Genomic DNA, 26675 nt, shown 5'->3' with positions numbered 1-26675 from the left:
ATGCAGAACTGTTCAGCAATTAATCTTGCAAATTCGATCTGAGCAGAACCAGTCTTAGAGAAAAGTAGGGTTTGAAAAACAAAAGTAGCGTCCCTTGAGTCACAAGAATTATGTGTGTGTGTGTGTGTGTCTGTCTGTCTGTCTGTGTGCGTATCTGTGTGTGTGTGCACGTGTGCGTGTGTATGTGTGTGTGCATGTGATTGTGTGTGTGTCTGTGTTTGTGTATGTGTATGTGTTTGTGTTTGTATGTGTGTGTTAGCGTGCGTGTGTGTGAGAGAGTCTGTCTGTGTGTGGGTGTGTATGTGTGTGTGTGTGTCTGGCTGTCTGTCTGCGTGTGTGTGTGCGCTGATAAAGTATTGAATGGTTACTGTTTGCAGTGCTGTGATTGAGGAAGACCTCCCCTGACATCTTCAGCTCTCGGAGCTGTGCTCTCTACTCCGACGACCCTCCACTGAGTTTGACGAAGGAGAGCTTCTCTCCAGGCTACTTGCCATCCTCACCGCTCTTAGATGTCAGCTGTAAGACAGGGGAGATAAAAAGAAAGTCTGTTGTCAGACTTCTGATGGAATGATAAAGACAACAATTTTGATTCCAAATTTACAACATCTCCTCAACACCATTAGAAATCAAACAAAAGAGCCAAGGCTAAGACTCTGGCGATTACAGAGAATCTAACACCCAGAAACGGAGCTCAGTGGTTAGCACTGCTGCCTCACAGTGCCAGGGACTCAAGTTCAATTCCAGCCTCAGGTAACTGTGTGGAGTTTGCACATTCTCCATATGTCTCTGTGGGTTTCCTCAGGGTGCTGCAGTTTCCCCGCACAGTCCAAAGATGTGCAGGTTAGCCATGACAAAAACCCAATGCAGTATTACGGGGTGGGTCTAGGCGAGATGTAGTTTGATGGGTAAGTGGGCTGAATGGCCTTCTTCCACACTCTATGGATTCCACTATATGAGAAAGGTCATTTATAGCCAGCAGGATTGTATTCCACATGACTGTCCTCTAAATATTTCTGCCTGCCTTTCCTCCTGAATCCCTTAATGCCCTTGCCCTGCGTGCATTCACCCGCACCATTCTCTACATGCATTAGTGCTATCTGCTTCAAGCATCTGAACTGTCCAGATCTATCCTGCATTGGTCATACTCCCACGTGAACACAGTGGGAAATCCTGTGACAGGACTTTGCCACATTTGGGGGGATGGGAGGACCCGAACAGTGTAGCTCCCATGTTTGTCACTACACAGCTGGAAGTAGTATTCATATAGATGTCAGGGAGGAAGAGGAGGAGGAACATCGATGGCAGGGAACTGCCAAGCCTTTCCTTGTAGAGCATGTTTGCTCCTGTGGGTCCAGAAGGAGACCTAAAACAAAACGGCGAAATCAAGGTACAGTCTCTTCTGATATAACGCGATAGTTCTGTTTCCATGTGATCCCACTTTATAAGAAAATCACGTCATAGCAGCACCATTTAAACCAATGGGGCTGGAATCGCACGATAGCCAACACACGTAAGGGAACTTCATGTTCCACAAATAATGGTCCAGATTCTTCAGTCGCATTGTAGCCACTCTGCATTGAAGAAACATGCGTTATTGCAGAGCCGACTGTATATGCTTTTCCTGGGGATTTTGTGGCCTCACTCATGTTGTCATGAGTTTGGTCTGTCAGGGTAAACATGATTTCTTCCTGGAGTTCAAACATCAGAACCTTGTGCCTTATGCATTGTTAAAACTCTCGGTCTTTTGTGAAGCCCCAATTGCCTGTTCAAGGCAAGTTAAAATTCCAAACCATAGGAAGGCAATGGGTCAGTTGTTGTGGTCCCTTTAACAGCCTGTGTCTGTCAGACAGGCAGGGTTGGCAATGTCCCATGGAGAGAGAGAGAGGCATGGTGCTGATTTAGGCTGTTCCCAAAGTGTGTGTGGTTGTGTGCCTGTTGACAGAGTCCTGGCTGTGAAATGGCCTGGACAGGCTCAGACTCGTGCCACAAAAACAGGACTCTTTCTGGCTCCCCGTCAGCCTGACTCCTGGCAGAGTTGGCTTCGAGCTTGGCACGCAGCCTTGTCTCTGAGCTCAGCCTTGACAGCGGGTCAAATGAAGTACAAGAACAACAGGTACCACTCCAGTGCTAACATTGAGTGCAACGATCATGCTGATTTGGTTGGTTAACTCCGGTGAGCACCATCTGGAAATTGCCAATTAATCTCCTCAGCAGTCCACCTTTAGAAGTTACTTTCCTTATCTCATTCTGTGTTGTCCTCTGCCACCCTCACCGTCTATGTGAATTGGACAAAGTTGTGCCTAATCTGATCATTGCACACTAGATATTGATCGTAAGCCAGAGCCCTGGTCAATTTTCTCCATTGGAAGATACTGAATTGTAACATCACTAACACCTGATGTGAAATTAGTTAACCGAATACAGATTAGGGGTTTCAATTTTGGGCACTGTTGCGCGGAAAGAGTATGTTAACCCCAGAGGAGTACAGAATAGATTTATCAGAATCTTGAAGGACAAAATCTTTGGGGCAGCATGGTGGCTCAGTGGTTAGCACTGCTGCCTCACTGGGCCAGGGACCTGGGTTTGATTCCACCCTCGGATGACTGTCTATGTGGAGTTTGCACATTCTCCCCATGTCTGCTTGGGTTGCTTCTGGGTACTCCAGTTTTCTCCCGCAGTCCAAAGATGTGCAAGTTAGGTGAATTGGCCACGCTAAACTGTTCATAATATTCAGGGATGTGTAGGCTAGGTGCATTAGTCAGGGATAAGTATAGGATAACATGGTAGGGCAGTGGGTCTGGGTGGGTTACTCATCGGAGGGTGGATTTGGATTTAATGGGCTGAAGGACCAGTTTTCACACTGTAAGGATTCTATGAAATCTACTAGCTTTGGAAAGTAATCAAGGACTGGTGCCTCTGGTATCTGATGTTCACATGTGGGGGTGATCTTATAGCAAGTGGGCAATAACAAGTGCGGCTACATTCACTGATGGACAACTCTATAGGGTGCTGCTGAACAGCAAAAGATAAGTATAGGGCAGCCTCAAAATTGAAGCGCTCTGAAGAGACCGTAATAGGTTCAGGGCACTTTTGCAGCGATCAAAACGTTAGGGTCAGACTCTCTTCCTGAATGATGTTTTGATTGTTTCAGCAGTGTGGCACTGCTGTAGAGGCATGGACAGCAAGTGTTGACCTCAGGGCATCTCCACATTTATCCTGGACTCTGGATTCAGTGGTGGGCTCCCATCTGGTAGTGTGGATGAAATGAGCTTTAAGTGCTATCTTGATTGGTTTACCTACTCTTGGGGAGTGGATTGTTGAATCTTGTGAGAAACTGTCCCCTCTTTTAAAGGTGGGACAGCAATGGAGACCGCTCATGATGGGATTTTATCCCATTTGCCCAACACCCACCCACCAGCACCTCCAATTGACTCCTAAAATTAGAATTACATTATGAGAGCAAGCCGCATAAATGTGGCTTGTATTCCGTCGAGTCTCGAAGACAGACTGTGATCTCATTGAGGAATTTGAAATGATAAAGGGATTAAGTAAAGGAGAGAGAGAGAAGCTATGGTGAGGGAATCCACATTAACCTGTGTTTTGAGGAAGGGTCACTCCAGCCGAAACGTTAACTCTAACCTGCTGAGCTTTTCCAGCAATTTCTGCTTTTGTTCCACATTAGCCAAGGTCAAGTTGAAGTTAAATCATTTTGGAGTCTTATGTTGCCAATGTTGTGGGATAACAGAAATTAAAATCAACTGAGATTGATAGATTTTAGCTCAGTACGAATAATAAGGGAGATGGATCAAGGATGGGTAATTGGACGATAGGTACAAGTTGTGAGGTGACCTGATAGAAGCTTATAAAATAATGAGAGGTAGAGGTAGAGTTGGTGGTTGTTGTCTTTTCTCTAAAATGGGAGATTTCAAGGCTGGGGCACATTTTTAAGGTGAGAGGAGAGAGATTTAAAAAAATACATCAGAGACAAATTATTTACACAGAGAGTGGTTCGCGTGGGGAATCTTGACCAGATGGGCCAATGGGCTGAGAAGTGGCAGATGGAGTTTAATTCAGATAAAGTGAGGTGCTGCATTTTGGGAAAGCAAATCTTAGCAGGACTTACATACTTAATGGTAAGGTCCTAGGGAGTGTTGCAAAACAAAAAAACCTTGGCGTGCAGGATCATAGCTCCTTGAAAGTGGAGGCACAGGTAGATAGGATAGTGAAGGAGGCATTTGGTCTACTTTCCTTTATTGGTCAGAGTATTGAGTACAGGAGTTGGGAGGTCATGTTGCGGCTGTACAGGACATTGGTTAGGCCACTGATGAAATATTGCATACAATTCTAGTCTCCTTCCTATCGGAAAGATGTTGTGAAACTTGAAAGGGTTCAAAAAAGACTTCCAAGGATGTTGCCAGGGTTGGAGGATCTGAGCTACGGGGAGAGGCTGAACAGGCTGGGGCTGTTTTCCCTGGAGTGTCGGAGGCTGAGAGGCGACCTTATAGAGGTTTATAAAATTATGAGGGGCATGGATGGGGTAAATAGGCAAAGTCTTTTCCCTGGGGTTGGGGAGCCCTGAACTAGAGGGCATAGGTTTAGGGTGAGAGGGGAAAGATACAAAAGAGACCTAAGGGGCAACGTTTTCACACAGAGGGTGGTACGTGTATGGAATAAGCTGCCAGAGGAAATGGTGGAGGCTGGTACAATTGCAACATTTAAGAGGCATTTGGATGGGTATATGAATAGGAAGGATTTGGAGGGATATGGGCTGGGTGCTGGCAGCTGGGACTAGATTGGGTTGGGATACCTGGTCAGCATGGACAGGTTGGACCGAAGGGTCTGTTTCCATGCTGTACATCTCTATGGCTCTATGACTCTAAATGGTGGATGCAGGTACAATTACATTAAAAAGACATTTTGATTGATATGTGAATGGAAACGGTTTGGAGGGATATGGGACTGGAACAGGCAGGGGGGACCAGTTTAGTTTTGAAAAAATAGATTGGCAAGGACTGGTCAGGCCGTAGGCTGTGTTTCTGTGCTGTATGACTCTATCAGCCATAATTTAACTGAATGGTGGGACAGTTTACATTTTTCCTTGGTCCTAAAGAAGCTGACATCTTTCTGGATGCCATGATTCACTATCACAGCCATACCATCACCCTGAACCTCCCACCCCCACCAAGAGAGACCACCCTCCAATCCCATTACCCTGCTGTATTATTGTGGCCTGACCTGGCTCAGCTTGGAGTGAGTTTGCGTGATAGCAGCAATTTGCTACCGGCTTCGATCCTCAATCGCGTGTTGTCTGTAACAAAAACGAATCCCTCAAACTTGCTCCGAAAGATCAAAGACTCACCCGGTTCTTAAAGAACGAAGCTTTTTTACTTTTGGGGGTGCTCTTCTTCTCTCCATCATTCTCATCGAGGGAGAGCATAAACGTCGGCTGGCTCATCCTTTTCAGTGCGTTCTCATCAAGACTCTGGTCTTCACCTCCGTTCGCCACCGCAAAAATCAAAGCTGGAAAAAAGGGATGTAACGCATTGAAGAGATCAGCCCAGGAGAAAGGGAAAGCTGTCGCAGAAATGCCCTCATTCCTGAACAAATTGTCAGCTTCCGGATGGATTTAAAAACAACGTGCCGGATCAATGAAAGCAATAAAACACACCCAGAAATACCCAGCAGCATCTGTGGAGAGAAACGCAGGTAATATTCCAGATTAAGATGACCTGACAACAAAATTGGTTTTGGGTTTGATTTCTGGTTTTCAAGCATGCACTATATTTTGCTTTTGTGTTAGTGTACATCAGGAGTATTGGTCACTTGGCGTCTGGAACTGTAGAATAACGCTGCTGTATGGCAGACCAGCCCTGGTATTTAACTGTGGCTCAATGCTTAGCACTCCTCAATTCTATTCACTCACAGGGTCTGGCCGAGTCAGCATTTATTGTACACTTCGAACAGCCCTGGACAAGGTGGTTTCTCGAACCGCTACAGTCCTTTAGAGTATACTGACTCCCACATTACTGTCTGTGAGGGAATTCCACAACTTAGACCTGGTGACACTGAAGCAATGGCGATACATTTCCAGGTCAGGTTGGTGAGCCTCAGAGACAGAAAGCTGCGAGTTCAAATCTCATTTTGGTGACTCATGCTGATACTTCAGTGTAATAGTGATGTCTTGTGGATGATATGAAACAAGACCTAATTTGAGCAAGAGCATAGAAACAGATAGACTTGGAGCAGGAGTGGGCTATTTGCCTCTTTGAGTTAGCTCTGCTATTCAATATGGTCATGGCTCATTCTCAATATCAAGGCCATTTCCTGCTTTTTCCCCATATCACTTGATGCTTTCAAAATCTAAAAAATGATCTATCACTTTATTGAACCTATTCCATGATGTGGCCTCCATAGTGTTCTGTGGTAGAGAATGCCGCAGGTTCACTACCCTTTGAATGGAAAAATATTTCCTCATCTCAATCCTAAATGGTTCACTCCATATTCTTTAACTGTGTCCCCAGGGTCTCGTCTTCCCACCCAGGAAAAATGTCTTTCCTGCATCTAGTCTGTCCAACCCTATTAGAATTGTATATGCTTCAATCAGATTACTCCTCAGCCTTCTAAAGTCGAGTGAATGTCGGCCCAGTTAAAGCACTCCATCTTCATCGGATAATCCTGCTATTTCACATAGCAGCCTAGTGAATCTCCACTACACTTTGTCAATTGCATATTCCTGATGAAGGGCTTATGCCTGAAACGTCAATTCTCCTGCTCCTCAGATGCTGCCTAACCTGCTGTGCTTTTCCAGCGTCACACTCTTGACTCTGATCTCCAGCGTCTGCAGTCCTCACTTTCTCCTCTGTCTACTGCATATCCTGTCTTAGGTAGGGGAAGCCAAGCTGCAAACATTACTCCAGGTGTAATCTCACCAAGGCTCTATATGAATGCAGTAAGACATCCCGACTTCTGAAGTCAAATCCTCCTTCATGAAGGCCAATATATCATTCGCCTTCCTTAAGTGCTTGCTGCACCTGCCTGTCTACTTTCATTGACAGGTGTATAAGGATACCCAGATCCCTTTGTACATCCACACTACCCTATACATTGCCATTTAAACAATATTCTTCTTTTCCATTTTTCACACCAAAATGTACAACTTCACATTTTAGATTAGACTCCCTACAGTGTGGAAACAGGCCCTTCAGCCCAACAAGTCACATCGACTCTCCGAAGAGTAACCCACCCAGACCCATTTCCCCCTGACTAATGCGCCTAACACTATGGGATTTAGCATGGTCAATTCACCCTAACCTGCACATCTTTGGACTGTGGGAGGAAACCGGAGCACCCGGAGGAAACCCACGCAGACACGGGGAGGATGCGCAAACTCCACGCAGACAGTCGCCCAAGGCTGGTATTGAACCTGGGTCCCTGGCTGCGAGGCAGCAGTGCTAACCACTGAGCCATTGTGCCACCCCAAGCTGCAGATGCTGGAGATCAGAGTCGAGAGTGTGGCGCTGGAAAAGCACAGCAGGTCAGGCAGCATCCGAGGAGCAGGAGAATCGACGTTTCGGGCAGCTACCATGTGTTTGCCGACTCACCGAGCGTGTCTGAATCACCTTGGAGCCTCTTTGCATCCTCCCACAACTCTCAAATCCGCTCACTTCTGAGCTGTAAGCAAACTTGGAAATGTTACGTTTAGTTCCCTCATCCAGTTAATTTATCTATATACCGTGGCTAGCTGGGGCCTTGCAGTACCCCCCAGTAATCACTGGTTGCCACTTGGAAAAAGACCCATTTATTCCAACTCTGTTCCCTGTCCGTCAGCCAATTTTCAATTCATGCCTGGCCAACATGTATTCCTCAATGTAAGTCTTAAAAGGCGAATGTTTGAGCGTATCTGGATGAATCCAGATAGACTGGCAATGGGGTGAGGGGGGCAACTCACTGTTTAAAATGCAATCAGGCTTAGATCAGCTATTGGGACTAACTGGGATACATCACATGAGTTTTTAAGAGTTGCATGCTTCAGAGGAAAGAGATAATTTCGAACGTGTGATTCCCAAAATTCTACAGCATTGAGGAGAAGATTCCTCCTCTGATATCTCTGTGGACTGATTGATAGAGGTTCATTCCTGTGATGAATCGTTCACAATACAACACAGCAACTATCATGGAGAAGGCAAACTAAACTTGTTTCTGTTTTCTTTTCTGAACAGCAATTCCTACATGCCTAGGCTGGAGCGGACATAGCTAAGATGTTTACTGTAACCTTAAGTAGATCCTGCAGTTTTCCCGCAAACTACCTGGGATTGTTGGCACTGATCTACTGGCAAAGCTCATCTGCTTGAGCACGGACGATGTGCGTTTCTCAGCTTGGTCTGACAGGTTGGTATCGCTCCGAAACTCCTGCTTTCTTGAGAGCTGAAAAGGATAAAAAATAGGAAGAATCTCATGACCTGGCATGACAGGATCGGGGAAGTATTTGCAGCCATTAAGCCAAGGAATTTTAAAAAATTATTCAGATGATTAGTTTCAATATTAAACACTCTCAAATTCCCGACCACGGAGTTAGGTACATTGTAATTAGTTCAATGCTGTCCTTTCAAATATCCCAAAGCCAGATATTGCATTGGTTAGACAGAATAGTCTTTCACTACTCAAAGCATCACCCTTGGGCTAGGCAAAGTATAAAATTACCTCCATACTGTCCGGTCATACACTCACATGGAATGTACAGCAGATGTTAGATACAGAGTAAAACTTTCTCTATACCAACACCCCAGGTTGAGTACAGCTCGGGTTGGATACAGAGTAAAACTCCCTTTACTACCAAGACAGGTACAAAGTAAAGCACCCTTTATGATATCCTGTGAAACACCCTCAGGGAAGGAACAATATGCTTTGAATACAGAGTAAAACTCCCTTTACAATGTCTCATGAAAAGCTCTCAGGGCAGGTAAGGTTAGGGTTGAATTCAGAGTGAAGCTCTTTAGATAAACGGTCAAGATACGTCTCCAAAATAGGTGTAGCATGGGTTGGATATGGAGGGAATCTACCTTCGTGTTGCACTAATGAGAGTCAGTTCATAAAGGTGTAGCCTTTTCATTTTACACAGCAACCAAACTGCAGCGTGAGAGTGAGACATTTGCTTTGAGCTGTGGCCAAATGCATTCCAGTAGGAACTGGTTAAGATCAAGCCAAAGCCAGCTGTGTTTTTAAGCGTTGCCAGTGCTTTCCTTTTTATTTAGATCTTTGTGCCCACATTGTCAAAAGAGCAGCTTGAAGATATCAAACAGAGGCTGGGGAATTCTGACACTGAGGTATCACTGGCTTCATGCACCACTATGAACTGTAAATGATTTATCACTAATCAGTCCCATTTGTGATTGGACATAACACTGCCTATTCAAGCCAGCACTTTAAATTCACACGAGGAGACAAGAGTTCATTAACAAATTAAATGTAATGTTGGGGCTCAAAATCCACATTTTCATGTTGGAGCTTGAGAAGTGGTGCATGTATGGAATGAGCTGCCAGAGGAAGTGGGGGAGACTGGTACAATTATGATATTTAAAAGGCATCTGGATGAATAAGAAGGGCTTAGAGGGATATGGGCCAAGTGCTGGCAAATAGGGATAGATGAATTAAGGATATCTGGTCAGCATGATCGAGTTGGACTGAAGGTTCTGTTTCTGTGCTGTATATCTCTATGATTGCAAGTGGATGCTCAATGATAGGGTTTGAGTGGCCTTGCTTTGTGGCGCTCTGTTTTACTTAACGGCATCAGGGTTTGGTTTGTAAATATCCGTGGCAAACTGAGAACTACACATGCAGTCTTCCGAAACATCAGAGATGCCAGTATCCAGTTTAGAACCAGCTGCACCCATGTCAATGGGTTTTTCACTAGTATTAAGTTCCTTATGCTGCTTACTCGCTTGGTGTCTGAAGGCTCGGTCTTGCTGTCTGCAAACACCACGCTACTCCTCTTCTGTCTCTTCCTGTCCCTTCTTAGTTTAACCTCCCCTTCCTCTTTGAACACTCGGTCTGGAGCCTTGTCTTCAGATTTAAGGATTGGGGTCCTTGGCCTGGGGCTGTCAGGAATCACACCACCACTTGAAGCAAAACAGGGAACACTTGGCGTGAGATAAACATTGAATTTATTCAGTTCCTTTTAAAAGCATAAAACAAAAACAGTCAGCATCCCGGAGATTGCACTCGATTCAGAGTTTATGAACCGTAATACAGATAACGTGTTCCAGCCTTTGATGTGGTGAACTCACACTGACGAAAGGCACATTGAAGACACAGTATAGAATCCCTACAGTGTGATAGCAGGCCATTCAGCCCATAACAACTGTTACGACTTGGGGTAAACCCTCCTGCTTAATTTAAAACCAGCAACACAGAAAAGATTTATCCCGTGCAGTGATCTGTAAAACTCTGAGTGGCCAAGAACTATGTAAAGTAAAAATTAACGACTTTATTTCTTAAAGTATGACAGAGAATAATTAATGAATCACTATTTACAATTCCTTCCTCTAACCTATCTTTTACCTTCCCTCCTATAATACTAGTCCGATAAAACTCCCAATTAAGATTTACAAAACCAACTTTCTGATCTCAAAACCACGGCAGCTTTTGTTCTTCTATTTGGATCGTCCTGTGTCTTCTTTTCTTTTTCTCAGGAATTTCTTTGTCACAGGTTACTGATCAAAAAGGTACCTTTATTCAGACAGCTATTATTCAGGCAGTCTGTTTACATGCTGGGCTTGTCAGTTCTCCTTTCTCTTTCTTCTCTCTCTCTCTGCTCAGTCAAGAGCCTTCTCTTTCTCTCTTTTTTCTCTCTCTCCCTCTCTTCTTTCTCTGCTTCTCTCTCCCTTTTTGTTCAGCCAAGTTAGCAATCTTAATTGGGAATTCTTTCGGACTAGTATTGTAGAAGGGAGAGGTTCAGCCCCCTTATTTTGAGGTTATACCCCCTTAGATCCAGTTTCACCCGCCAGTGGAAACAAACTCCCTGCTTCTATCTTATCAATTCCTTTCATAATTTTATATGTTTCTCGAAGATCCCCCCTTTTTGTTCTCAATTCCAATGAGTATATTCCTAATCTCTCCTCTTAACCCAACCCTCTCAGCTCCAGAATCAACCTAGTGAACCCCCTCTACACCCCCTTCCAGTGCCAGTACATCCTTCCTCCATTTTCCAGTCAGAAGGTGTTAAGGAGTTTGCTGCCTGCACAGATGGTCATAAGCTGCATGTAGAACAGTCTACAATGGGTTCAGTGTTTATTCCTCACCTGTCAGCAGGTCCTTTGATTGGGGTGTTGCATTCAGCATTAAGGGAGGAAAGGGAGATCATGGACACTTGACGGTAGGATCTCAGCATGGACCTTGGTCGGCTTGTTCGCTTCTCGTCAAAATCTGGCTGTTAGAACAAATTCAGGAAAGAACGCAGAGGTGAGTTGTCAAGGTATACATTATAGATCTGCTTTGGTTCAGTGTTGACACTGCAGCAATTGAGTCAGCAGCCTCAGGGTTCTTCTCCTGCCAGTACCAAGGCAATACTGCACCGTCTGAGTCGCTGTATTCTGACTGAGACATTTAACCGAGGCCCCATATCTACCTGCTCAGTTGGAGGTAAAAGATCTCACTCTTGAGGAAGACAAGGTAACTAGCTTGCGTGTCACGGCCACAAGTTATCCATCAATCTGGTCATTGCCACATTATGGTTTGTAGGAGTTTGTTGTGTGTACGTTGGCAGCTGTGTTTCCTTCATTGCAATTGCAATGGGTGGCACGGGGGCTCAGTGGTTAGCACTGCTACCCTAAAGTGCCAGGGACCTGGGCTTAGTTCCAGCCTCGGGTGACTGTCTGAGTGCAGTTTGCACATTGTCTCCGTGTCTGAGTGAGTTTCTGCCGGATGCTCCGATTTTCTCCCACATGTGCAGGTCAGATGGGTTAGCTATGGGACGTTGGACTGCAGTGTCCAGGAATGTCCAGGTCAGGTGGATTAGCCATGGGAAATTACAGTGGTATTGGAAAAGCACAGTAGGTCAGGCAACATGTGAGGAGCAGGAAATTCCTCGGATGCTGCCTGACCTGCTGTGCTTTTCCAGCACCACTCTAATCTTGACTCTGATCTCCTGCATCTGCAGTCCTCATTTTCATCATGGGAAATTATACCCTAGTGTCCAGGGAGTTGTGGGTTAGGTGGGTTACCCATGGGAAGTTGCACTGCGGTGTCCAGGGATGTACAGGCCAGGTGGATTAACCATGGAAAATTACACCCTAGTGTCCAGGGATGTGCAGGTTAGCTTGATTAGCCATGGGAAATTGTACCGCAGTGTCTAGGGATGTGTAAGTTAGGTCGGTTATCCATGGGAAATTACACCATCGTGTTCAGGGATGTAGGGGTTAGGTGGGTTAGCCATGGGAAATGCAGGGCTATTGGTATAGAGGTGGGGGCTGGGACTAGTTGGGCTTCTCTTTGGAGGGTCAGCACAGACTTGATGGGTCAAATGGCATATCTCTGCACTGTGGGGATTCTATGATTCTAAGACTAGAGTTCAGTGAGTACAGCATTGGCTGCCAAGTGCTTTGAGATATCTGGTGTGGGTCAAGAGCATCATTAATACATGACTTGCTTCCTTTCTTTAAAATCTTTACCCCATTAAAAGCTTGCTGAATGATAAATAGGTCAAGGCTTCTGTCAAAGTAGTGGACAACAAAATTTAACGCAAAGATCTTAACTTACTTCTGAGAAATCTCCAAGCACAACGTCAAAAGTAGCAAAACCGAAAAGGTGATGGCAGGCTTGAGGCCTGTGAACACGATGAACTATTTCATCAGTTCAGCAGCAACTAGAAGTATTCCAAACCTGATACTATCAATCGACAGATAAGCCATCATCTTTTACAGGAGACAGAGGTAGAAAACTTTGGGCTTCAGAGAGGGGGCTTAGATCACACCCCAACATTCTCCATTAGCTCCAAAACATGTCAGGAAACATAAGGCGGAAAGAGTTACTCCTTCAGAAAAGCAAGCAATGATTCTCATCACTTACCAGCTCCCTTAACCCATATTCCTTCTGCACTTTCAGTTTCAACTGTTTGAAACATTCTTCCATCCGGTCATGGAAAGGTCGAAGGTCATCCTGCACTCTTTTCCCATGAAGTTTTATTCCTTTTTCAAGCATTGGGACCTTGTGAAGAAAAAGAGGAAAACATTCTTTACCAGATTGCTACTCAAAAAGGAAAAGTGAGCAGAGTACTGACTCTCCTGAACCTGCCCTAGGTCCTTCAGACTGTGGTCGAGATCTTAGATTAAGTTCTGAGTGGAGAGAGGGCCCATGGTAAATGTGATAAGACACCCATCAGATTACAGTCAGAAAGGAATAAATGTGCAGAATGGCTGTGTAATTGGAGAACTAACTTCAAAAGTTGAAAGGCTAAACACTGTGGATGCTAGGAATCAGAAATAAGCATAGAAGTGTTCAGTTATAGGAAGGATATTATTAAGCTGGAGAGGTTTCAGAAGAAAATTACCAGGATGTTGCCAGGAATGGGAGGCTTGAGTTATAAAAAAAGGCTGGATAGGCCAGGATGTTTTTCACTGGAGTGTAGGATGCTGAGAGGCATCTGATAGAGGTTTATAAAATAATGAGGGCTATAGATAGGTGTAATGACAGTTGTCTTCTCCCTAGGGTGGGGTATTTCAAGACTAGGGAGCACATTCTTAAGGTGAGAGGAGAGAGGTTTAAAAGGCATGAGGGGCAAATGTTTACATAGAGGGTTGAATAAACTTCATGAGGAAGTGGTGGATGTGGGCACAATTACATCATTTAAACTACACTTAGCTAAGTACATAAATTGAAAAGGTTCAGAGGGATATGGTAATTGGGACTAGTTTATTTTGAGATATGTTCAACATGGACTGATTGGCCTGAAGGGTCTGTTTCCGTGCTGTATGGCTCTGTGTCTCCAGAAAGCTCTGGAAAGACTGGAGACAGAAAAAACAGAGTTAATGGGTATAATCTAGTTGTAGCATTGAGAGTTTCCTCAGTCGCGGTCTCTTTTTGGTGGCTTGGCTGAACTACAGCTAATCAGGCAATGGTGAGGCCACCAAAGGAATTAAGACCCCAGGTGGCAGAAGATCAATTAGCAAGGGCAGCTGGGTAATTAGAGGTTGGAAAATCTTGCGCTTAGCAATACCACTGGAGTGGCTGAGGCAGCTGTTGGAAGGACATCCTCAGGGTCCCAGGAGAGTGGAGGACACAGACCGCATATATACAGGTGTTTCTAATGTTGGTGACAGTGGGCAGAAGCAGGCAGGAGTGTTAAACGTAGGGACATTGCGATGGTTCCCAGAAAATCACTCCTTCCCGCAAAAAGATAAACTTCTAACCAGGCACTTTAATCAAGGTACCTCCCTGTCACACCAACCTGCATGACATGTGGTCCTCACAAGTCTGACACAAGATTACAGGCCAGCATCAGCCAAGCATACCCCAGTGGTGGCAATAGGAAACCTTTGTCTGACCCTTAATTGGCCACAAGAGGACCTCAATTGGCACACAACCCCTTCTACCCAGATCTTACTGCTGGTGGAGGCAGTAAGGGTGGAAGTTGGCATGAGGAGAGGTGACCCCACCTCTGAGCTCACTGCCAGGAAGAGGAGAGCTCTCTACCCAAACTTTCAGTTGAATGACCCTTCACCAAAACTCGCCATTCAATAACCGATTGCAAATGGCAGCACATTTTAGTGAATAACATATAGATTTTTAGAGGGAATAAGAGACAGAGGAAAATGTGGGTTCAGGATCAGGAAGAACTTGGGAGGATACATGTGGGGCATACACCAGCACAGGCTGGTTGGGATGGTTGACACGTTTCTATACAACAGAAGAACAAAGGACAATACAGCACATGAACAGGCCCTTCGGCCCTCCAGGCCTGCGCTGACACATTTTGCCCTTCCATGGTAAAACTATCTTCACTTCCAGGATCCATACCCCTCTATTGCCTTCCTATCATGTATTCATGCAGGTGCATCTTGAACACTATTATTGCGTCTGCTTCCACACCTCCTCTGGCAGCGCGCTCCAATCACTCACCACCCTTTGTGTGAAAGACATATCTCGCACATCTCTTTTAAACTTCCCTCCTTGCATCTTGAACCTGTGTCCCCTGGTAGTTGCCCCCTCCACTCTGTCCATGCCATTTAAAACATTATAAACTTCTATCAGGTCACCCCTCAACCTCCTGTGTCCCAGTGAAAACAAACCCAGTTTACCCAACCTTTCTTCATAGCCAAAATCCCCTATACTGTTCCCCTGGGCAACAGCCTGGGAAACCTTCTCTGTACCCTCTCCAAAGCATCCACATCCTTCTGCTGGTATGGTGACCAAAACCGTACGCAATATTCTAAATGTGCCCGAACTAAAGGTCTATCAAGCTGCTGCATATCTTGTCTATCCTTATACTCGAAGCTCCTTCCAATGAAGGCAAGCATGCCATAGACCTTTGTTACTCCCTTATCTACCTGCGCTGCCACCTTCAGTGATCTGTGGAGCAGCACATCCAGATCCCTCTGCATATCAGTACTCCAAAGGATTCTGACATTCACTGTATAATTATCATCTGTACTTAACCTTCCAAAATGCATCACCTCACATTTGTCTGGTTTAAACTCCATCTGTATTTTGCTGCCCTTGCCTCTAACTGATCTATATCCTCTGTATCCTCTGTATCCTCTGTATACAGAGGATCCTCTGACAAATCCTCCTCACTATCTGCAACTCCACCCATCTTTGTATCATCCGCAAACATACTAATTAGACAGTTACATTTTCCTCCCAATCATTTATGTCGATTATGAGCAGCAGAGGTCCCAGCGCTGATCCCTGTGGAACACCACTTGTCACTGCCCTCCATTCCGAAAAGCATCCTTCCACCGCTACCGTCTGTCTCCTGTGACTTATCCAGTTCTGTATCCATATTGCCAGCTCATCTGATACTATGTGACTTTACATTTTGTATCAGTCTGCCATGAGGGACCTTGTCAAAAGATTTACTAAAATCCATGTCGACAATATCAACCACTTTTCCCCCTTCAGTCATCTTTGTCACCTCCTCAAAAAACTCGATCAAGTTAGTGAGGCATGACCTCCTCTGCACGAAACCATGCTGTCCATCACTAATAAGTCCATTCACTTCTCATTGTGAATAGATTATGTCCTTGAGAATCTTTTTTCCAATAATTTCCCTCCCACCAACTTTATAGCGCTGATTTTCACAATTGATTCACTTGCAATAAATGAATCACACAGCGAATGAAGTGTGGGCCAGACAATAATTTCACTTCAGGTGTCAGTGGCAAATTTGCTTTATCCTGTGCTTAAGGCAAAACTGCTACCTGCACATGGAGACATCTGGTTTGGGGTAGGTGTCTGCTCATGCTCTGTGCTTCAGGCTGCAAAGGCCTTACCTCAAGAACATTCAGTAAGGTTCCTCAACTCTTCAACTACTGTAACACTTCTTTACTTACACATCCCTAGTGTTGTGTCTAAGACCACTCCCTTCATATGTTTATTCTAGACTGGTGTCCACTCTGTTACTGATTACAGTGGTGCTGGAAAAGCACAGCAGGTCAGGCAGCAGCCAAGGAATGGGAAAATTGATGTTTCGAGCAAAAGCCCTTCATGAGGGCTGATTCCTGATGAAGGGTTTTTGTCCGAAACATTGATTTTCCTGCTCCTCGGATGCTGCCTGACCTGCTGTGCTTTTCCAGCATCACTCTAATCTCGACTCTGATCTCCAGCATCTGCAGACCTCACTTTCACCTCTCTGTTACTGATGTTGAGTCGTGGAAGCAGATATTTTTAAAAAATTTATTCATGGGATGAGACCAGTATTTATTGCCCATCCCTAGTTGCCCAGAGAGCTGTTAAGAGTCAACTACATTGCTGTGGGTCTGGAGTCACATGTAGGTCAGACCAGATAAGGACAACAGTTTCCTTTCTTAAATGACATTAGTGAACCAGATGGGTTTTTCCAACAATTGGCAATGGATTAATGGGCATCAGACTTTTAATAACAGATCTGTATTGAAACAAATTCCACGATCTGCCATGGCAGGATTCAAACCCATGTCCCCAGAACATTTCTGGAATAACAATCCATTGATAATACCACTTGGCCATTGCGTTCCCCTCACGATAATGATTTCTATGAATTCTATTATACCACATTTCCCATCTCTAACCCCAAGCTCCAGTTTTCCTTTACTTACTCCACGTTCATTCCAGTGGTCGACTTCTACTTGCTGCAGTGGATTTGTAATTATTAACAAAATGAAAACATCTTATAATTATCACTGGTTTGTGTTGCACTGTTTCTGGAATAGTTGTACTATTCAGTGTATGATCTGCAGCACTCTGGGTTAATACTGTCCCACATGTGTGATAATCATAGTCTCATTTCTTGGTTTGAATAACATTAATGCCTTCCTGTTGTTTCTGTATGGTGCATTCTGTCACTATACCATCTCAGTCAATCTGTTTCTCTGATGACCATGTCTCCTGACCTCGTGTTCCTGAACCAGACTTTCTACCCTGGCTTTAAGGTTGGCAGATTTTTCACCCTGTCTCTAAAATTATACTACCTCTGCTGCTGCTTGCTGTATCATCTCTCCAGTTGTTATACCTTGAGAGGTCATATTTGGCTTTAGGTTGCGTTCGAAAACTGATACATAATTTTTAACCTTCTTCCCATTAACAATACCGCCGCTGAGTACCCATGATTCAGTGGTGCTGCTATGTAACTGAGTTCAGTGAATTCCCAGTCTGGATTCGTATGTTTTAGTGACTTCACAACCTGGACTGCTCTTTCCATCTCCCCTTTCAACTGGAGATGGAGTAGTGAACTCCTCACCAGGATTATGCCTATCTCCAGAATCTTTGTTCACAAATTGAGTCCCATTACCTGATACTGATTCTTCCTGGCAACTTTATCAGAAGTCTCACCACACCAGGTTATAGTCCAACAGGTTTATTTGAAATCACAAGCTTTTGGAATGCTGCTCCTTTGTACGGTCACCTGATGATGGAGCGGCGCTCCGAAAGCTTGTTGGTTTCTAATAAACCTGTTGGGCTATAATCTGGTGTCATGTCCCCCCCCCCAACCCCCCCGCCATCCAACACTGACACCTCCGCACCATGGAGACTTTATATCCTGTTCAGTGCTCTGATCACCCCATCTGCTGTAGTTGTTTGAAATATATCCACACTGTGAATCCATTGCTTTCCTGCTCCTCGGATGCTGCCTGACCTGCTGCGCTTTTCCAGCACCACACTCTCAACTCTGATCTTCAGCATCTGCAGCCCTCACTTTCTCCGAATCCATTGCTAGCTATTCTCATGCAGAAATCTTGACAAAATCATTGGCTCTGCCAGTACTTGGCTTTGGGTGGCACACATTTGGCGTGACCTTTTGAAATGCCTGGGCACCATACTGCTTGCTGTGTTCTTGCTCTGCACTCCATAACTCCTAGATGGCTGTCCTGGAGTTTCAGTAGGATTTTTCTTCGCTTCAGCTTTGGTATAACCATTCCATGGTTGTACACCAATAAATCTTCCGCTATTGTTTTGTTGTTTCTGCTTGTACCTTCTTAGCAAGTAATCGTGTATTCCTTGTCAGATTTTAAGCTGCATGAATTTATCTGAGTTTGCCCTCAGTTCCCAGTAAATATCTGGTTACACATTTGATTTGATTTAATATTGTCACATGTACCTAAGTACAGTGAAAAGTTTTGCTTTGTATGCAATACAGGTATGTCACACCATACAAAGATCACAGGATGATTGAGCAGAGTGCGGAATACAGAGTTACAGCTGAAGAAAAAGCGCACAAACAGCAAAGTAGGATGCAACACTTGTGTTTAACTGAGGGAGATCCGTACACGGTCTCAGTCTAGGATGGGTTGCTAGTGCTGAGCACCATTGTGTCAGTTCTGTCTCTGACAATATAACTCCACTTTCAATAATGCTAACTGCAAATTTGGATTGCCTGTCGCAGGATGAGGTACTTTCCCAGGAATGTATAAGCAGATGAGTTTGACAACTTCCTAAAGAGTAATATGTTACTCATACTCCAGCTTTCCCACATTATTGAACAATTATGGAATCGCTTGCCAAAATTCTCATCTGTTTTCATCTTGAATTATTGTATATCCTTTCTTCAAGATACCTAAACACATACATACATTATTCCTCAGCAATATGATATTTCATTGCTCAATATGTGTAATATTTGACAGCTACTTAGACCTCTGTGACTACGCTCTATGGTGATTTGGTCTTGCATCAAGGGATGGTCCTTGCAATTTAACATTAGATGGTCTGCCTCTTGCAGAGGTGACAAGGTAAACTTTGGAACTTTAACCACTTCATGGATTGAAAGAGTCAGCAATTACTCTTTCAGGAATGAATTGTTTCCTGGGATGAAAAGGACAAGAAGAATGAATTAAAAGCAACATGCTATTTAGCCATCGCTGAGAAAAAAAGAGTTTAAGCAACAGAATCTAACTATTTCCCGGGAAGGAGGAGGTAGTACTTAGAATCCCGACAGTGTGGATACAGGCCATTCGGCCCTCCGAACAGCATCCCACTCAGACCCATCCCTCTACCCTATGCTTGTAACTCTGCATTTCCCATGATTAACCCACCTAACCTACACATCCCTGGACACTGTGGATAATTTAGCATGATCAATCCACCCTACCTTGCACATCTTTGGATTGTGGGAGGAAACCAGAGCACCTGGAGTAAATCCACATAATATTGCTGATATTCTGTTGACTCGTGAGCAACGGGTAATTAAGAATGCCTGCAGAAATAATGTCCTGAAGGAAAGGGGTTAATTGTGGGAAAAGTTGTGTTTAAGCTGACAGCTAACTCTGAATATAACAAGGAACAGGGGGATAAGGAACTGATAAGAAGGTAAGCTGAAGACTTGAGGTCTCCTGAGGTGTAATCAATGTTGAGGATGATAGAATCTATCGAATTGTCATAACGGCACACCACAAACTTGAATGACAGAAAATTGTGCAAGAATCCAACATCAGAACAATTCAATACTGCACAAGGATCAAACCCTGGACACTTCCAGAGATACAACTGGTTGGAATCATTGCTAAATTCCACCATTAATAGCTAAATTGAGTTGTTAGGCTTAACCTGTTTATTAGGGGGTCTTATTTTGGTCATGACATGCAATAAAGCATAAATCATTGTTTTAGTACTTGATTGTCTGTGAGATTCTTTAATAAGTGTCTGAATTAAAGGTAACTTCTGGTGATTTACCCATGACACAGACTTCGATCACGGAAAGATGTCTGCCAGTATTAGAGCAGCCACTTCTGCTTGGAGTTTAAATTGTGTTTCAAAGTGTTGCAACTCCAAGCTGATTATCTGAAATCTGTTTTGTTTCTCCCTGATGTCACCAAAGAAGAGTTCACCTTTTGACTTGTTTCTTTAACTTGAGTGTGGAGTTTGCACATCCTCCCTGTGTCTGTGTGGGTTTCCTAAGGGTACTCTGATTTCCTCCCACAGGCCAAAGATGTGCAGGTTGGGGTGGATTAGCCATGCTAAATTACCCATAGTGTCTGGGGATGTGTAGGTTAGGTGGGCTAGCCATGGGAAATGCAGGGTTACAGGGATAGGTAGGGGATGGGTCTTGGTGGATGCTCTTCAGAGGGTCGGTGTGGACTTGTTGGGCCAAATGGCCTGTTTCCACATTGTAGGGATTCTATAATCCTCTGAACTTCCTGAACATTACCCTTGTCACATGATTTCAATTTCTCTTGAAAGCATTCCACTTGCAGGATCTTTATTTTGTTTAAGAGGTGAAAATGCTTCTGTTAACCAACAATATGTTCTGAAGAAACCCCAACTAGCCACACTGATGTCCTTTAGCCCCTCCTGCTGGACATTCCTAGTGATTCTGTTTGGAGTCGCATCTTATTCGACCTGATATGGTCAATTATTTTGATTCTTGCTCTTTTTGGCACTTGTTGGGCATTTGTAGTGGTGTCAACACTGCCTTGTATCCTAACAATTTGACCGTGCCAGAAGAAAAATCCTATCTGCATTAGACTGCTTTTTCCAGCATTAAATCCATCGGATTTACATAACCAACAACACCCTATCCCTCATGCTAATCACTCCATGGTCTCCAATTAAGTCATCGTTCTGGAACTTAACATCCTGCTAGACAGCACAAACACATTACAAAGGCTTTCATTTATTCCCCTACATGCTGATATGACTTAGTAAATCTCACCTCCTCTACCATTAAATTTCTTGTAAGGTTAAAGCAGGTGTTGAGTCCCTTAATGAATGACTTATAGTTTCTTCCTTACCATTGCAACTACTGGATCTACAGCATGTTAAATATAATGACTTAATGCTATTGCATCTCTGCATATTGTGCTATGGGAAAGTGATGGCCGAGTGGTATTACTGTTGGCCTGTTAATCCAGGCACCCAGGTAATGTTGTGGGGATCTGGGTTTAAATCTTACTATGGCAGATGGCAGAATTTGAATTCAATAGAATTCTGGAAATAAAGAGTCCAATGATAACCATGAAGCCATTGCTGATTGTTGGGAGAAATGCTCATCTGATTCAGTCATGCCCTTTCTGGACGGAAACTTCCATTCTTACCTGGTCTGATCTCCAGACCCAGAGCAATGTGGTTAACTCTTAACTGCCCTTTGGGCAACGAATTCTCAAATTTTTAAGGCATCTGTGACTGGTATAAACACCACCTGTAGGTAGTGCAAAGGGTCTGCATCGACAAAGATCTCAAGCAAAACATTGAATCGGGCAGCAGACTCGATGGGCTGTGTGGCCTAATTCCTGCTCCTATGTCTTATGGTCTTATTATTGTGACTCAGCAAGCAGGAATTGTACAATATTCAAAGCAAATTGTACAATATTCAAAGCAAATTCAGCACATACAGAACTTACATGCTGTATTAATTTAAAATCGTTTCTGTTGCGAATGAGCCCGCCAATGAGGCAGAGATTTTTCTATTGTGCTTTGAGCTCTGATCATAGAGACATAGTGGGTTTATGCTTCAGATTTTTACACTTCCAACTTTTTATTTCTTGGCTGCCAGGTTCTTCACTAATTGCCTTCTCTCTCTCTTGTTTTTTTTTTCTCCATCTTTACCACTTGCCCTGGATATCTTCCTCATTGATGTTAAAGGAGATGGAGTTGCTTGATCACTTTGTCTGCACCGGAGAGCTTTTCATGCCCTCCTTCTACAAACTGGGGCTTCTCCACAGGGGCCCCGCTACCAGACAACCTTCCTTTCCCATGAGCGGGGCATCCTTTTGTGATGGCCACAACCATTCAATACATTATTCCTCATTCATCGATGCCATCTGTGCTTGCATGGTGGCTGTCTTTGTTTTATCAACTGTGAATGGGCAGGGGGCCATCTGAGCATGTGCAAGCCATAGTGGCCATCTTTGACGGCCAAGTTGGTCGTTGTGACATGCACTCTGATTGAAAGCAACAGCAATAGTTCTGCTGAAGTGGACACCTCCAATTAATATTTGCACGTGACTGATCTGTGTGAGTATTGGAGGACTTTTATACCCTCCAAGGTATTGCTAATTCATGGTTAAGCTTCAAAGTGTCCGAAAGGTTCTTTCTCCCATCTTTGGCATTGCATCTTCACATATAATACTTAATCTGTTTATGAATCTGAAGCTATTGCCTTCCAGAACTCCCACCTTTCATCTTACTGATCCCTCATTATTAAAGATTTAAGGCAGCTTCCACACTGTAGCACAGCAATCACATTTTCCAAGCTGTTTTGCCTTCCTTTGGGGCCTTCTGTCTTTCCAGCAACTTTTGTCTCAAAGTCTTCCAAAGTGTTTTCCCTGTCATAGAGTCAAACAGAGTGGAAACAGACCCTATGGTCCAACCAGTCCATGCCGAACATAAGCCCAAACTAAACTCGTCGCACCTGCCTGCGCTTGGTCCATAACCCTCTAAGTATTTCTTATTCATGTACTTATCCAAATGTCTTTTAAATGTTGTGTCCACATCCATCATTTCCCCTGGAAGCACATTCCACATGTGAACCACCCTCTGTGTAAAATATTTGTCCCTTGTCTTTTTAAAATCTTTTTCCTCTCACCTTAAAAACGTGCTCCCTAGTCTTGAAATCCAAACATTCTAGGGAAAAGACACTGCCATTAACTCTATACCAATCATTCCTGTTTTTTAAAAATTCATCTGCACCTTCAAAGTCTTCTGTCCTACCGTCGGAGTATCCCTTTTTAATCTGTGTCGCTTGGGCTCTGTATTAACTTCTGGACGTTTATGTCCTGAGCTGCCACAGGTTTAACCTTGTGTTCCCTGCACATTGAGATACTGGTCTGGAGTGTCTCAGGTTTGTACATATCTGTCCCTGAGGCTGATTGAGCCTTATATCTCAGTGAAGTTCTCCAGCTCCTCCTGTACTGTAACACTTCTTTATTTTCATCTGTACAACTCTCTAGCATAGTCTAAGACCTCACTTTTCTTTTACTCATTCTAGACTTGACTTGGACCTGCCAGTGTGGAGGCTTGTACCATACTCTGAAGCATGGTACATTGGCAGACCAAGCACCGGCCACGGCAATGGATGAATGGACACCTCACAACAATCACCAACCAGGGATGTTCCCTTCCAGCTGGACAACACTTCAGCGGTCTGGGATATTTGGCCACGCACCTTCGGCTGACCATCCTCCAATGAGGACTTCCAGAGAGGCAACAACGCAAAGTGGCCGAGCAGAGGCTGATAGCCAAGTTCAGTACCCATGGGGATGGCCTCAACCGGGATCTTGGGTTCATGTCACACTACAGGTGACCCCATTGCACTATACAATCACTCACACACACACACACTCAAGTTTGTGGAGTGAATTTGTACTTGCAGAATTAGATTTTACTTTGCTCAAATCTATGTAAGACTCCATGTAAGATTCTGTAAAATCCCTTTTTTAGAAATAGAATCAGTCTGAACATTGGGGCACAGACAGATGGACTTTAACCTCACACCTTCAATGCATTATCTGAGCTGACATGGCATCTGTTGTTAAAGTTCACTTGAAAAGGTAACTTTAAAAAGAGTTCTTGAATTTACATATGAAAGAAGAGAGACTTAACAAATAATCCTGATCTTTTTCAATATATAATTTCAGTTGCAAACTGTAAACTTTTGATACAAATTCTGTGCCTTATGATCTTATACTTCACAATCACCTGAAGAAGGAGCAGTGCTCCGAAAGCTAGTGCTTCCAAATAAACCTGTTGGACTATAACCTGGTGATGTGTGATCATTCTAAACTGGGTGGTTATACACTCACTCACACACACACACATTAGAGGCTGTAGGTTTAAGGTGAGAGGGGAAAGATTTAAAAAGGACTGAGGGGTACATTTTTCACGCAGAGAGTGGTGCGTGTATGGAATGAGCTGCCAGAGGAAGTGGTGGAGGCTGGCACAATTACAACATTTAAGTGGCATCTGTACGGGTATATGAATAGGAAAGGTTTGGAGAGATGGGTCAAATGTTGGCCTCTGTATGAAAAAGTTACCCCTTAGATCCCTTTCAAACCTTTTCCCTCTCACTCTAAACCTACGTCCTCTAGTTCTGGACTCCCGCATGTCAGGGAGAAGACCTTGTCTGGATTTGGCTTTTGGATGGGTACATGATTAGGAAGGGTTTAGAGGGATATGGGCCAAGTGCTGGCAAATGGGGCTAGATTAATTTAGGACATCTGGTCGGCATGGACAAGTTGGACCGAAGGATTTGTTTCTGTGCTGTACAGCTCCATGACTCTTCATCAGGATTCATATAATTCTGATAATATCACAGAATTAGTTACCTTGGAGCATCAGATCAGCACCAAAGTGACTGGGCTACTAGCCCAGAGGAAAGTTATGGCAATAGAACCTTCACTGAAATTTGGCAACTCCTCAGCATTGAATGATACCTCAATCCCCCCTGTACTCCTTTGCAGAAGACACTAGTTAAGATAGTTCCTGACTCACTCACATTAGTAAAAGCTGCTCTTTTCCCTCTTGTTGCAGTTACCCACTGCCACCTAGTGACATACAGCTGTATAGCAGCATATTCAAGATGGGGGAGGACCGATGTTAGAGGCACAGTGGGAGAGAAGTGACTGATCATGTTTACGATAGCATTTTTAAATAAGCAAATTAGGAAATCTGAGTGGCACTTCCCATGGAATTAAGTACTGAACAACTCAACATGACCCAATCAGACAATACTGCATGCAAATTTTCGCTGGTGTGATTAGATTAGAAAGGAGATATTTGCCAATTGTTCCAAGAATCAGAGATGCACAAGCATTAACCCCAATTATCTGACCTACCACTGCCATTTATTAAGCCTTATAGAAGGACTAAATGAGTCAACCCTGCAAGATTGTTCTGTCATCTCCAGAAATTGATGATAATGTCCTGTACAGCATGTTCAGAAAACCTGGACATAAGTTACAGGGCATTAAAATAAAATTTGATTTTTCTCCCTTTCTGTTTGAATATTTTTGTTTGCCAATTATAAAAATGTTGATAATTATGGGGAGGGGTACAATTTGCTTGAGACATTGGGTGACAGGGATCCACCTTGATCCAAATTGAAGGAAAGCAAGGAGAGTTGGCAACACTAGTGTCATAGACTCATAGAGATGTACAGCACAGAAACAGACCCTTCAGTCCAACTTGTCCATGCTGACCAGATATCCTAAACTAATCTAGTCCAATTTGTCAGCACTTGGCCCATATCCCTCTAAACCCTTATATACCTAATCAGATCCCTTTTAAATGTTGTAATTGTACCAGCCTCCACCACTTCCTCTGGCAGCTCATTCCATACACACACCACCCTCTGCGTGAAAAAGATGCCCCTTAGGTCCCTTTTCATTCTTTGCCCTCTCACCCTAAACCTATGCCCTGTAGTCCTGGACTCCCCCATCCCAGGGAAAGGACCTTGTCCATTTACCCTATCCATGCCCCTCATGATTTTGTAAACCTCTATTAGGTCACCCCTCAACCTCCAACATTCCAGGGAGAACAGACCCAGCCTCTTCAACCTCTCCCTATAGCTCAAATCCTCCAGCCCTGGCAATATCCTTTTAAATCTTTACTGAACCCTTTCAAGTTTCACAACATCCTTCCGACAGGAAGGAGACCAGAATTGCACACAATATTCCAAAGTGGCTTAACCATGTCTTGTACAGCTGCAAGATGACCTCCCAGCTCCCATACACAATGCACTGACTAATAAAGGCAAGAATCAAGTTGCCTACTTTACGCTGAATCATATTTAATTTCTGGATCATTTCATAACCTTTTTTTTTAATTAATCTCTGGATTTACATATCTTTCAAGGTGATCAATATAACGTGAATGGGTTTGGGAAGTTTGGATTCTATATGAAGATTGTGAATGAGTTGGGGAAATCTTGGTGGAGAGAATGAATTGTTTTGGGGATTCTAAACGGGTGGCATAAATATAAAACTACAAATGTATGAATTAGGAGTAGTCTTCATAAAGTCCAAACTCTTGCACCATTCAATGTGTGGAGGTGC

General features: G+C 43.9%; 1 protein-coding gene across 1 annotated transcript in view; it reads right to left on the bottom strand.

The window, feature by feature from the left end:
* Positions 1 to 272: 272 nt before the first annotated feature.
* Positions 273 to 26675, bottom strand: part of LOC122556798 (dedicator of cytokinesis protein 2-like) — a 727415-nt gene continuing 701012 nt past the window's right edge. Inside the window, exons 47-52 of the mRNA XM_043703987.1 lie at positions 13063 to 13200; positions 11298 to 11425; positions 9935 to 10115; positions 8307 to 8424; positions 5360 to 5520; positions 273 to 516 (exon numbers count right to left, since the gene is read on the bottom strand). Of these exons, the coding sequence (XP_043559922.1) occupies positions 484 to 516; positions 5360 to 5520; positions 8307 to 8424; positions 9935 to 10115; positions 11298 to 11425; positions 13063 to 13200 (759 nt within the window). The 3' untranslated portion in view covers positions 273 to 483. The remainder of the gene's footprint in view (positions 517 to 5359; positions 5521 to 8306; positions 8425 to 9934; positions 10116 to 11297; positions 11426 to 13062; positions 13201 to 26675) is intronic.

The sequence above is a fragment of the Chiloscyllium plagiosum genome, chromosome 14, assembly GCF_004010195.1.
Source record: "Chiloscyllium plagiosum isolate BGI_BamShark_2017 chromosome 14, ASM401019v2, whole genome shotgun sequence".
NCBI classification, from domain to species: domain Eukaryota; kingdom Metazoa; phylum Chordata; class Chondrichthyes; order Orectolobiformes; family Hemiscylliidae; genus Chiloscyllium; species Chiloscyllium plagiosum.
Note: the sequence above shows the minus strand (reverse complement) of the source record. Positions and strands in the feature narration are given on the sequence as shown.